This window comes from Molothrus ater, chromosome 5 (assembly GCF_012460135.2).
Source record: "Molothrus ater isolate BHLD 08-10-18 breed brown headed cowbird chromosome 5, BPBGC_Mater_1.1, whole genome shotgun sequence".
In the NCBI taxonomy this organism is placed as follows: Eukaryota; Metazoa; Chordata; class Aves; order Passeriformes; family Icteridae; genus Molothrus; species Molothrus ater.
The window spans coordinates 70,397,453-70,411,443 of record NC_050482.2 but is presented as its reverse complement, the minus strand read 5'-3'; the positions used below and the strand labels follow the sequence as shown (position 1 = coordinate 70,411,443).

At 37.9% G+C, this 13,991-nt stretch overlaps 2 protein-coding genes across 3 annotated transcripts in view; one reads left to right on the top strand and one right to left on the bottom strand.

Moving 5' to 3' along the window:
• The window catches only part of PLCZ1 (phospholipase C zeta 1), a 45,294-nt gene extending 41,511 nt beyond the window's left edge, over positions 1–3,783 (top strand). For both annotated transcript variants that reach the window (XM_036400964.1, XM_036400965.1), the window contains exons 12-13: positions 165–314; positions 3,701–3,783. In XM_036400964.1, coding sequence (XP_036256857.1) covers positions 165–314; positions 3,701–3,783 — 233 coding nt within the window. The remainder of the gene's footprint in view (positions 1–164; positions 315–3,700) is intronic.
• A 3,112-nt stretch (positions 3,784–6,895) lies between these two features.
• PIK3C2G (phosphatidylinositol-4-phosphate 3-kinase catalytic subunit type 2 gamma) overlaps positions 6,896–13,991 on the bottom strand; it is a 190,033-nt gene continuing 182,937 nt past the window's right edge. Inside the window, exons 31-32 of the mRNA XM_036401795.2 lie at positions 13,249–13,374; positions 6,896–7,883 (exon numbers count right to left, since the gene is read on the bottom strand). Coding sequence (XP_036257688.1) covers positions 7,731–7,883; positions 13,249–13,374 — 279 coding nt within the window. The 3' untranslated portion in view covers positions 6,896–7,730. The remainder of the gene's footprint in view (positions 7,884–13,248; positions 13,375–13,991) is intronic.

Sequence of the window (13,991 nt, the reverse complement as noted above, 5' to 3'; positions counted from 1 at the left end):
CAGTGGGAGTCTGGTTATTTATTTAAATGGGCACAGATATCTAGGGAAAAAGAATGACTCTTTACCAGTTCAGACTAGTGATAGCAGGTGCAATAATTCCGTTACTGAGTAGAAAAAAACAAAGAAATCACATTTGAATCCTGTTTCTTTTCTCTTTTCCTTAGCTTTGTGCCCTAAATGGAATGAAACCTTCTCTTTCAACATCCAAGTTCCAGAGCTGGCAATGATACGCTTCTGTGTGGAGGATGAGGTGTCTCTGGTCAACAAGGAGTTCCTTGGCCAATACACTTTACCTGTGATGTGCCTGAATACAGGTAATACTTTTATGTGAACCATCTATAACAGCTTAAAAAAATCTGCAACATTCCAAGCTTTGCTTTTCACTGTAGCATTGGGAGAGTACAGCATCATGCCTGTTTTCTAGAGGGAGATTGTGTAACTAAATGAATACATGGCACTCTCTGTTTTTTGAACTAATTGTATTCTCTGGATGCAAATCCATGATGTTGAAATCAAAGCAGTATTAATGACAGGTGATTATCCCCACTGCAGTATTCCATTCTAGATGGAAACTGCTCAGGTGGTATTTTAATTCATTGCAAGAAGTGAGACTAGTCAGAACGCTACGAAGGCAGCAGTTTTGTGCAATTCCTACTCAGATAAGTTCAAAACTCAATACCGAATTAAAACAAAACAAACCACCAAAACTCCCTCAGGTAACCTATTTCCAACTTTTCAGAGTGGAGAACAATGGTTATAAATTAGAAAAAGATGGCATTTTTCTTGCTGGAGTTTCTTTTTTTAAGCCAGTAGAGTTCCTGGAACCTTTGTAATGAATAGGCTGAACATAAAGAGCAGACACAGTAGTCAATAGGCCAAGGAGAAAGGCTTATGTAAAATGGCTGTTTACTACACTGGCTTTCCAAAGCTATTTCTGACAAAACAAACAGCTTTTATTAGAGAATAAAGATGGGAAGGCAAAACACTGGAGCTGGCAACAGGCACTGAGCTATTTTATTAAGCTTAACAGGTTTTTAAATGGCTTTTTTTTCCCCTCGTGTTTGGAAGTCATAAAGCTGCTTGTGATTCTTAGTTGAGGTTGAGGAGTTATACAAGAACAAAGACATTACTCTTAGAGCTCAGTTGTTTTTCTACAACATAAATTTTTACACTGATAACCTTTTACTTTCCTTTTATTTGTATACTTCTGGATAATGAAAGAAAACCCACCAATTCACAATGTCTGAGACAAATTCAATTATCAGGCACTGCTGCTTACAAGTGCTTGTAAAATTATTAATTGAGGCTTTTTTTAGGTACAAATTTTCAGTGTGGCTTAATGTCTCTAAAGGATTAATTTTGGTCACAAATGAGATATTAATATTTTGGAAAAGTAAGAGCAGTAGATTTTTGAGGAAATATTTCCAGTGGAGTAATTCAAAGTGCTAGGGAATGAGTTTAGGTACAAAAACTATAATTGATGCCAAACAAATTGCCCCTTAACACAACATTAAAAAAAAGTAATTTGCCATCAGGTTGCCCAGAGGCCATTAATAAAATGCTTCTATGATGTGAAATGATAAATAATTTCAAAATTTATTGCAAGCATTTATTGAAATGCTTGCCATTGAGACCTCTGAAACCTGGTCTGGAACAATGGTTTTGCTTTAGGTACTCAGGTTCTCTAAACAGCGAAATGGGAAAATAATGTTCTTGCAGAGGTAAGAAGAAGACAAGGGAAGAACTGCCTAAAATGCTGAAGGGTGAGCTAGGATTTCAGTCTTAGTCTTCAGCACTCAAATTGCTTTAATCTGTGCTACAGGACTGTCCCTCAGTCCCCAGGATTTGTATCCCTGAGGTGTCCCTGAGGGCAAGTTCCTTCCAAAAGTTGAGCAGTGCTTACATCTTTTTTCTTTGTCAGGTTGTGGGAAAAAGTTGTGCCATTTCCTCCCTCCTCTGCATTTTCTTTTGAAAGGATTCAAACCTATATCCATACTGCCTTCCTTTCCCCAGCAACAGACTCCCAACTACTTGTAGACTCTACTGGGGATGAATGTTTGCTGTCCAGCTGTAGCAGAATTTGATTTTCCATGTAGTGATTATGTAGCTATACTCAGAGGGGCTGAAATTGAGAAAAATTCTCAACCTGGGTGGTTAAAGGCAAATAGGAGGGGAGTACTCTGTTACAGTCCCTGTGCCAATGAATCTGCCATGGAGAATGCTAATACAGGACAGGAACTCAATTATTACCTCTATTATCATGGGATCCTTGAGTAGTTAATTATTTAATGCAAAATCGAACAATTTCAATTTAAAAAAAAGTTTTACTTCTTTCAGGACACTTTGTAGAATATTCTCTTGATAGGGGCTAGAACAAAACACACAAGTCTTCCGAAATTAATCTTAGTCCTTGAAGTATATCTTTGGATAGGAAATCAACCAAGCCTTCCACATATTGTGTGCATGCCTTAAAAACTGATCTCAAATGAAAAGTGTCAGAAACCAGCTTTAATATCTGCTGCCCAGAATCTGAACCTTAAATACCAGAGGAACTTATGTGTAATATGACAGAACAAGGGGAAATGGCCTCAAGCTGTGCCAGGGAAGGTTCAGTTGGACATCAGGGAGAATTTTGCCACTGGAAGTGTTGCTCAGCACTAGAAAGGGCTTCTCAGAGAGGAGGTGGAATCACCATCCCTGAAAGTGTTCAAGAAACAACTGGATGTGGAACTTAGTGCCACACTCTGGTTCACAAGGTGAAGCCTAAACAATTTTAGGCTTTAAGCCTAAACAATTTTATGATCCTGTATAAAAGAAACAAGAAATTCCAAACCCAGGTCAATGTGGGCCCCAAAGACTCCACAGGCATCCAGACACACCTAAAGAGGGACTTTGACAACTGCAGTTTTGAAAACACAGATGCTGATACAAAACAGAGACTTACTGAAATAGCTGGAGTTATATATACATAGATAGAATACAGAATATTTTTTAATCAAAAGTGACATTGTTTATTATTATGAAATAATGGACATTTAGTCATATAAAGCCATACAGGCTGGGGTTTTAAAGAAGAGATTGTTTTGTCTTAAAGAAGAGATTGTTTTGTTTTCTAAGCAGGTAAGTGAATTATGTTTGAAATTGAGAACTACAGCTTCTCCAAATGCTTCAACCAGCTAGAAGAACACTTTGTTTCTGATGGCATGACTTATCTCTAATAAAGTGAATTACTCATATGAAATCAACTTTTTAAGATATCATGGCAGAAGATGTTACACTTCATTTTTTTTCTGACTCAGCTGGACAGTGCACAGCTGCTGTAACACCGTTCTGTAGGTGCCCTCACTTCTGTTTCACATGCTGATTTCATTTGCTATCAGAACAATGTGTGCAGCACCTAACCTTGGGTAATACATTGTAACCTTTGCCCATGTTTAAATATCACTTGGCTAAAAACACTGGAGTTTTTCACTCTGTCACTAAAAATACCAGAATCTAAATACTATATATATGTATATATATATATATATGGGAAGAAACAGCACAAATGGTGTTTAGGTGCTGTATAATTTCATTTTATTTTAAAGAACTATTTAGAGAATCATAAATTATGCCTTATCTGCGTAGATGATCATAAAACCACTCCATTATAATCTGTGCTTGTGGTTAATACACTAATAAGGTGTCATTATATTTCCAGGTTACCGTAACATTCCACTGATGTCCAAATATGGAACCAGGCTGAAATCTGCATCGCTGTTTGCTCATGTTTGGTTCTATTAGTGATGTTCTGCAGAAGAAATTGTTCTGGGGGATTGTCCCCTGCTTCAATAAAGTAGCATTTCTGGCTTTCCAAGAGCCCAGCGGCCTGATTTCCAGACTGGCACATTCTCAATGATTTTGTGAAGCCAGTGGGACTTTGATGGAAGGGATGTTCTGGATAAGGGCTACTGTCCTTGGCCATATGGCTATTTTTCTGTAGGGGAAGACTGAGTTTGAGAAAACCTAAGGAGCTTTGAAATGCACAAGTGTTGAAAAATCCCAGCTCTACAGAGATGGGGTAACTGAGAGGTGTTTTAAAAGATTTTATTCCATTATCAGTCTTGTAGAAGAGTGAGACATGAGATGTAAAACTCAATGCCATTCTATCAGAAGCCACCCTATTTCCTGCTTACAATACCTTATAAAGGTTTTTCAGCCTATTAGCTTTTGCCACGCAATGCTGCTAATACTTTTAACCCAAATCATCTATTTTTTTATCCTAAGTGGTCTTGCTGCTATGCATCTTTCACAGTTCTAATTCTCCAAAATATCTGGTCTTTTTGCAAGGCCATCTTTTGAAACTTGTTTCTAGTTCAATCTCTCTCTCAACAATGTCATCTCTATTCCATGGCCTTCCTAAGTCAGCGCACTTTATCTCAGAGTTTGCACACAGAGATATACAAGTCAGGTTTTGAGAATCCTTTACAGATCCATTTCTCACACATGGGACCTGATGAGATACATCCACAGGTCCTGAGGGAACTGGCCTAAGCTGCTATCCATCATACTTGGGAAGTCATGGGAAGCCAGGGAAGTTCCCACTGATTGAAAAAGGGGAAAATAGCTCACATTTGCTATCAAAAACAGCACTGAGGGAGGTGATTTTACCCTCCCCCTCTGCTCTCGGGAGGTCCCAACTGGAATGTTGCATTCAGCTCTGGGGCCCCCAACACAAGAAAGATGTTGATTTTTTTGGGGTGAGTCCAGAGCAGGGTCATGAAAATGGTCAGAGGTGTGGAGCACCTCAGCTGTGAGAAAGGTTGAGAGGATTGGAGCTGTTCAGCCCAGAGAAGAAAAGGCTCCAGGGAGACCTTATAGAACCTTCCAGTAGAAGGGCACATAGATTGGACAAGGGTGGATGGTTTTAAACTGAAAGAAGGTTAGTTTAATTGGATATTAAGAAGAAATTATTTTCTGTGGGGGTGGTGAGGCCATGGCACAGGTTTCCAGAGAAGTTGTGGACTCCTCATCCTTGGACGTGTCTAAGGCCTGTTGGATGGGGCTCTGAGCAACCTACAAAGTGTTTCTGGCAATGGCAGGGGTTGGAATGAGATGATCTTTAAGATCCCTTCCAACCCAAGCCATTCTCTGATTCTATTATTCTCTCATTATTTAGAAACAATTCATAAATGCTGAGTAGTTTTGGATATTTTTAAAATTCAGTTAATGTCACTTGGAACAAATTTCAAATTTATGATTAATTATTGAGTGAGAATAATAGTCCAATATATATGAGAGATCATGCTAATTTTTAGGATATGAGGATGTGAAATTGACCTTTTTATTTGTATTGAACAAAATTTTTTACCATTGTACCTTTTCAAGGGAACAGGAAAAATTACACATGCAACCTTCCCTTTAAATTTGTAAAAAGTGGGTTCTGATTGGGCTATTCCTCTTTAGTGCCCACTGTCATTTTCTTACCCGAAAAAATAGTTTTGAGGAAAAAAAAGTACTTCTTAAAATCATAAAAAATCATATGCTAGCACTGGTACCTTTCCTTAGCTTAGTCTTGAACCTGCTGCTGCTAAAGGAAGATAAAAAATTCATGGGCTGGTTTGTAAAGAACCATGTTCCTCCTAGGAGCAGGGAGCTCAGGAAACACAGTACTCTGAGGAGAACCAGAGAATTTTAGAAAAAGCCAGGGCTGATTATATGTGTGTGAAGATCCATGAGGACACCTTCTTGCCTACCAGAGCTATCTTTACTTCTTGTCCATAAGACACAATTTTTCATTTTCCTTTCAGAACTGAAGTACTGTTGGCCTTCCACAGGACTACAGACTAATGGCAGATTTGTTAATTACACAATTAATGGCAGATTTGTTACTCAAATATTATTTTTTTTAATAAAAAGGATGTTATATTGACAAGTTCCTTTAATATCAAACACTATGGCTTAAGTTTGCAGACCGTTCTGATAATGCGTTGTAATGCTTTTTTTAATTATTGCTATTCTAATGCTGTTTTATTTAATGTTGTTCTAAAATGGAAAATCAGGGCATGTGGTAAACAACGGTTAGAAAATGTCGCAGGAAATAGCACTATTAGAAAACTGCATTATAGTTTTAATAAGGAAACTGAGACAGTAGACTAAGAGGAATCTAAAATCAATATTGAACTGTAAGGTCAGGTAATTTGGTAACTTTGTAAGCTGCTCTCAGTGTGTTTTCTGTGCTTGAATGACAAGGCACTTGATATGTTTCCCAGGAGAGCCTACAGCATAAAATTTCGGTGTCCAGATCTTGGTAGTGATGATATTCTGTGTGCCAGCCAATGTCCCTTGCATGTGGTAAATATTTTACAGTTTCTTACAGCTCTGAATAGACTAATAATATTAATATTCCAACAGAGTTCCCCTCACCTCCCCTTACTGAGGAGGATCTTAGTGCACCAGTTTGACTGGGGAAAGAATTTTCAGATAAAACCTGATTAAGTCCATTGGTTTGATCTGAGAAAAACTCAGCTTATTTAATTTCCTAGCTAACAGTCCAAGCCCCACTTCAGGAGCTTTATACAGCTTTATATTCTGAAGACTGATGTAAATGTCCTTTGGGAGAAGAAGGCAATTACCTTCACTTCTGGGATTATAACCCCTCTGTTGACCAGTTTTCCACCTGGTAGGAGAAATGTCAGATCTGTCCAGTATATGGTAATTTAAGATTTACAGCAGATCAGATCACAAATCAACACATCTCCTGTGCCTTAAATATGTGCCCCTGGCCCTGGAAAGGTTTATTTACATGGTCAGTGGGTCTGGCAACAATGGACAGTTCACTGTGGCTGCTCACATGCCAAATGCTTAAAGATGTGCTTAAGCGCTTCCTCAAATTAGAGAAAAACAGAGCCCATAATTAGCATCTGTGAACTTAAAGGAACCACCCATGTTCATTATTTAATAGATCAACATATATTTTATAGCCCTGAGGTCTATTCAATGCATGTATTGACTTGAGCCCCTTATGCAGCACAGGAGTGCAATGTGGGAAGACTGCTGAACAAATATCTGTGGTATCATGATCTTCAATAAATCCCCCAATGAAAGCTCACATTCAATATATTCTCCTTATTCATGAACATTAGCTTTTCCCTTCTTCTTTACTCACACCAATGACCAAGTTACATCTGTTTCTTGGATGTCAGAATAAAAGAAACAATGACATATATTAATGACAAATTAATATCCTGGATTAAATGTTGCATTGTATCAAAACTTTTAAAGTTCTTAAAAAACCAAAGTATTGATTTAATGTGAAATTTGCTGGACATCTGAAATATACATGAAATATATAAACCATCCCTTGGATTTCTGGTGAAATCACAGGTAGTGATGATAATTACAGCATTATCAGCATTGTTTCAACACAGTCAGTGGAATAAATGGGTGAAGAATGAGCCCATTTATGAGCCCAGGATTCAGTATTTTTACAGTACTATTTAATATTAACAAAACCAAGCCCTTCATTGCTGTATAAGCAGTTTCTGCATGTTGCTAGGATGTGATTCCTTAAACTAACACTAGCAGGAATCTGTGGCACTTCTAAGACAACAGCCTAATGGTTAGAAATGTTAGGATATGTGCTCAGCAGATGACTGCCTATTCTCAAGGGCAACTGAGACAAAATGTACCCTGGGAAATGAGATAAAGAAACATTAGTGGGCAAATAATTGAATCATCTTGGAGAACATTTAAATTACACTGTTTCCCAGTGGGTACCACTTTTCTTCATTGAACTGGACACTGCTCAGTTGAATGTTAACAGCTCCCACAAATGCTCCTTTGCTTTTCACCACAAGCTTCAGGACACGGCCTTGGAGCTCTTGGACTCTGTCATAGACAATCTGAAATCATACAGAGTGAAACAGAATAAAACACACAAATTTGTTAATTTATGTAACAGGCAAAGCACTTCAATGCAGCACACAGGATGATGATTAATCCAATTTTGTGATAATTGCTTTAAACTTCTATCCAGAATAGTAAGTTATTAACCATGAGACAAATTCAGTTAACTTAGTAAATTTGCCTCAGAAATACATTTGACCTTGTCTCATTCATTTAAAGAGATTTTACCTTAAAATCACGAGCTTAGGCTTGTGAGATCTCATTATTTTAAAATAAATATTATTTCAAATCATTAAATTACATAATAATTGTTATATACAATATAATAATATACTATATATAATTATATATATCTTATACAATTATTAGATACATATACCAGATATAATATACACAGTATTATATATATAAAATACATATAATTTAAAATATATATTATGTTATATGATTATATATATTATTATATATTATCTGTTAAATATATGTTATAAATATATGTTATCTGTTATGTGTTATCTATAATATATATACACTATATTATATAGTATATATATTATATCTATTTAAAATTATATATAATACATATTATATAGTATATATTATATATCAATATATAATATATTTTAATATATAATACATAATATATAATATTTAATATAATATTATATACACTATATATCATTATATGTTATATATACTATGTTGTATATATATTATATAGTCTATATATTTTATATATATTATAATATATATAAAATATTACATAATAATATTAAAAAATATTATTTTAGAATAAATCTGGAACCTGTCTTGAGCAATGCTTGAGAGAAAAAAAAAATCAGTATTCATAATTTTCCCTGTGAAAACTGGAAAAGATTAGACCCAGTTCAGCAAATGGAAGTTACTAAATTTAGATGTTTCTGATACTCCAGAAGTGCTGTTGATACTTCTCAAAATAAATGAGACAGTAATTTAGTATCTCTTAAAAAATTACTAATGCCTATAAATTTAAAATAGCTTTTAAATTACCTTAATGCTCTGAGAACACACTGGGATTAAGTATGAAATTATAATGGTGTATTTTCTGAATTAAAAAAAAAACCCAAACAATCTGGAGCAATAACCTAACAAAAGTCAGCTGCACTCAGAACAGATTCCCATGCTTCAGTCTTTGCATCAATAAAATCTGCTGACTGAAGTGCCCGTGAGGTGATAAAATGTGAGGGAATGCTCTCAGTGCAGGCCTGAAAGGTAAACTCCCTTAAAAGAAGTCCATTTAAGCTATAATTTGTATGGCTGGAAATGTTTTTGCTATTTTAGTAGCAGTGGAAAAACCCTTTAAGTTTTAATCTCTCTGTGCTGTTTGAAAAGCAAATGTGGTGACATTCTCTCACTTCAGGACAACGGGAAACTGAAACTGCCTAAAAAAAGGCATTTTTCTGCTTGGATTTTCTATGGAATCTGTACCCAAGGCACTGCTGGGGAGGAGGAAAGGCAGACTGAGCCCCTGCAACTTGGATCTCTGTGGATGGACTGCTGAACCCCCTCTATACTTCCACTTCCAACTGCAGGAATTTCACAGGGAGCATGGAATGGACAGGACACCAGGCAACTCTCACAGAAAGCACCAACAAGACCAAGAAAGGTCTTGCCAGGGGATTAACATTTCCTTTTCCATTTAAAAACCTTTGGAAATAATAGTTTGGGATGGCTAGCATGAAATTGGCACCTGGTGCTTTTTGGTTTTCATGTTTACTGCACCTATTTTGCCACATTGTCTGTGAATTACAAATTTCACAGCTTCTTTTTCACTCACTGAAATAAAAGTGAGATGATGAAGAAAATCTGAAAAGCAAGGACAGGCACAGTAAGCATAATACAATTTAGAATAAATCTGTGATCTGACACTGAGGCGATGCTAATGTTACCAAAGAAGCTGCCTTGTTTTTTGCCAATATATTAAAGGTACCAGCTGCTGCTTTAAATCACCAAAAACTACACATATCATCTGTAAATGCTAAGAAACTGAACTGGGGTAATGAACAACTTTTATTCGTTGTCCAAAAAGAGGCTTTAATCTTTGAGCAATGCAACTTTTGCAGTGCAGGGTGGGTGGTTTTCAAATGATCCCAGTAAACTGTTTCTAAAATGGTACTGCAAATTCAGCTGGAGTAAGGTATATATTATTATCGGGATGGAGGGACAGAAGAAAGGTCTGGAGAAGGCTGAATTAGAGTGGATTAGTGGATAAAAAAAATAATTAGTGGATAAAACAAATGCCACCTGCCAGAATTTGGGAACAGTTAAGTCCTGAAATGACAGTGCAGTGAGAATATTTGCCTGCCTTTTACATAGATAGATCAGATGGAGGTGAGGTACGTGTGGCCATGCAGTGAACCAGTGGGACAGTTAGGGCTGGAATTCAACTGCTCCTGGCTCCAAAAAAGAGAAACACTGTTGACCTACAGGAGTCTAATGACATTTTAATCACAAATGAGGGACAGTTGCTTCTTCTTAGGTAGCCATGGCACAGTTCCTAGATTTGGTAATTAATCCAAGGTAGTTTTGATGCATGGTGCTGAGGGAGTGGCTATGGCTCCTGGTGCAGTTCCCCTCCTCCCTTTCCATCGCACTGGCTGGGGCTGCTCTGCCTTCATTTTCTCTTTGTATTATTCCATTTCTCTGTATTATTCCTCTTCTTCTCCCCCACCACTTAATCCAATATAACATTTCCTATTGTGAATGCTACAAATTCCAAAATCCAGATACAGGCGCAGGAGAAAAGGACTTGTTTGCTAAAAGCCACTCCAAAACATTTGTTGTAACTCATTTTATTGCCAGCCCTCCTGGACTTTCGCATCTTCACTCTCACACACGAATAAAAAACAAACATAAAAAGCAGTTTTGCAATGTTGATAATTTGCTGTAGGCAGTCATAAGCAATAGAAGTACAAAACTAAAATCAAAAATACCCAAGAGAAGCACATTTCAGATTTTTGTCAGTCTGGAACAAAGAAAGAAATTAATATACAGCTTCCTTCCAGCCATTTGGATTTAATAAAAACTTATGAACTCATAAAAAAGGCTACAACATTTCTGTACACAGTGTTTTGGACAGTAACTAACTTAAGAGACAGCTGACTTATATTTTTAGTACTTTTTCTTCCCTGGGGCGGCTTCTGCCTCAGTCTACCAGCCTTGGATAGAAAATGCATCCAGAATGACATCACATATGGAGGAGCAGAGCTGCTAAAGCACAGGCATCGGGTTGGAAATGGCCAGGTTCAGTGGAACCATATGTCCCCACTGTGATTAGCACTTCCCAGTGAAAAAGATTGAGCATCTGGGAAGGAGGTTCTCAGTTTTGATTAAGGACATTAAAGTTTTCATGGAATTTCTTTTAATGGTGGTGGAATACTTGTTAACCACAATTAAATCTCCTCCCAGTGACTACTGACTGACTGCAGACAGGATTTTGGATTTCATTGCATTCAAAAGGATCTAAGTACAATTTGAAAGATAATTGTCTTCCAGCGTTGCTGGCTGGCTTTTATCTGTTGCCCATTTTGGATACCTTACAATGAATGTTATGATATAATTGTATTATGTTCCTGTGCTTTAAGTGTCCTTTAAATGTAAAGGAATTTCTTTAGACAGATTAATTAGATTCATTCCACTCTGATAGGAAAAAAAAAAAAAAAAAAAGGGAAAGAAAGAACAAAAAAAATAAAGCCTACTTCCTTGTTATTCCACTGTGGGGAGGGAAATTTGCCTCAGCTGTGAGCAGCAATACTACTCAGGGAGCCTTCTTACAGAATGCTGGAAGTCATCAGTGTAAGCAGGCAACCTTTGTAATTAACAGATGTGAGAAAGGAGAAATATTAGAACTCCAGGAGTGAGAAACTAAGAGATAAGCACTCAGACTCTGCTGACTAACCTAAGTTTTATCATATCTTATCTGTGAAACAGGGTGGAGTGGTAATATTTTCCATGCCTTCTACTTCATAGCCTGCTGAAAGAGCATTTGTAAATTACTTTGAGATCTTTAGGAGATTTGTTACATGCAATAATTATATTCTCCAATCCCACCTACTGTTTCAATCTCATCGGCCCTTACAAATGAACACACTTTATACCACTTCCCATTCTGCCATAAATGTTTCTCCATACAAATGTTTCCTTTCACCCCAGAGGCATGAGCACTTCAGTGGTGTGTGAAATAATCATATATAGCTGTGAACTGATGGCATTTTAACATAAAAAGAACCTGGCTATTTATTCTTGTGTTATCATTTAGGACAGTGACAACCAATTTTCAAATGTTAATTTGAATAACAGCAACCATTCAATTAATACTTTCCATGCTATTTTGCATATCTGCATTCAGAACTGCTGGGTTATGGTGCAATGATGCTTGGCCTCATTTGGCTAACATGTAACTGTGGTTATGGGGTGAGACAGAGCACTGTGAACAATCCAGCTGCTTTCCTGAAGAGAGAGGCTTAAAAGACACTGTTTCACTTCTGAGAAAGGTGCAAAACAGACAGTTGTCCCTTTTTGTGATACATTCCTTCATTTTGGTCATCCTCATTGCTAAAATGCTGTATTGTTGTTTTATTTCAAGAGTGGGCAAAGCAAATAAAACAAGTTGCACCTGTGTGGGTTATGGGTGACCTGCTGGGAAGGACCTGGGGGTCCTGGTGGGCAACAGGCTGTCCATGAGCCAGCAGTGTGCCCTCACGGCCAAAAAGGGTCCTGGGGTGCATTAGGAAAAGCACTGACAGCAGATTGAGGGGGGTGATCCTGCCTCTAACCAGCCCCAGTGAGGCACATCTGGAGAGCAGTGTCCAGCTCTGGGCTCAACAGACCCAGAAAAGCAGGGCACTCCTGGAGTGAGGGAAGGGCTGTGGAGATGGTGAGGCACTGGAGCATCTCTCTCATGAGAAAAAGCTGAGTGATCTGGGCCTGTTCACCCTGGAAAAGAGACAGCTGAGAGGGAGCCTCATCCAGGTCTGCCAGCGTCCACAGGAAAAGCTCAAGGGATGCACCAGGCTCTGCTCTGCAGGGCCCAGAATGGGACAGGAGGCAACAGGAGGAACAGATACCCAGGAAGGTTCACCTGAACATGAGGAAGAACTTCCATGTGCAGTGATTGAGTACTGGAACAGATTGTCCAGAGTGGGTGTGGAGTGTCCTTCATTGGAGATATCCCATCTGGGCACACTGCTGTGCCATGTGCTCTGGGATGGCCCTGCTGGAGCTGGGAGGTGGCACCAGGTGCCCACTGTGGGCCCTTCCAGCCTGACCCATTCTGGGATTCTGTGAAACAAGAAAGGGTGGAAGGAAGTGAAGGGAACTCACAAGTTCATTGAAAGTAGGGTCAGAGCCTTTTGGAGCTGTCCTTGTTTTCCTTCGACTGACCTCACCAGAGTCTGGCAGAAGATAAAATTCAGCATGTGCACTTGGGGCACAGCCATCTGGGAGGTGCTGGAAAACAAAAAGGTCACAAATATGAATGCCCACGTTGTAGCAAAGAAAACAAATAAAAAAGCACCAAATGATATCTGAGCTTTTAGTAGACACAGAAACAAGTTACATTCTCAAGTATTCTCTGGGCTAAATTGGAGTGCTAGTGGAATAACAAGAATTATTAGAATTCAGCTTAAAATAGAATCAGGAAAATAAAAATTAAAATATACAAAGACAAGATAAAATTGTCTATCTTTAATATTTACATTCTGATGGAAAAACCCTTAAGCCTCAATCTACCCTAACTCATCTTAATCTGATACAAAGTCCAGCCCTTCCACTTTCTACAGCAAGGTACAGAAACTGGATTTAAACAGTAAGCTCCTATTGATTTTAACCCCCAAGTATCAGTGCTGATATGGGGAGAGCCAATTGTTTCTAAGGGTGTTTTGTAAAACATATTACTAAAGAGAACCCAGGAGCATTTCCTGCAGCAATATGGGCAGGACAGGATTCTTTAACAGCCTTTCCCATCTCACCCATCACACAGCTGCAATCTCTCTTTAATTTTCCAGTTCAGGTTACTGAATTATATTCCACATAGTCCATCTTCTATGGTAGCAACTCCAGATCAG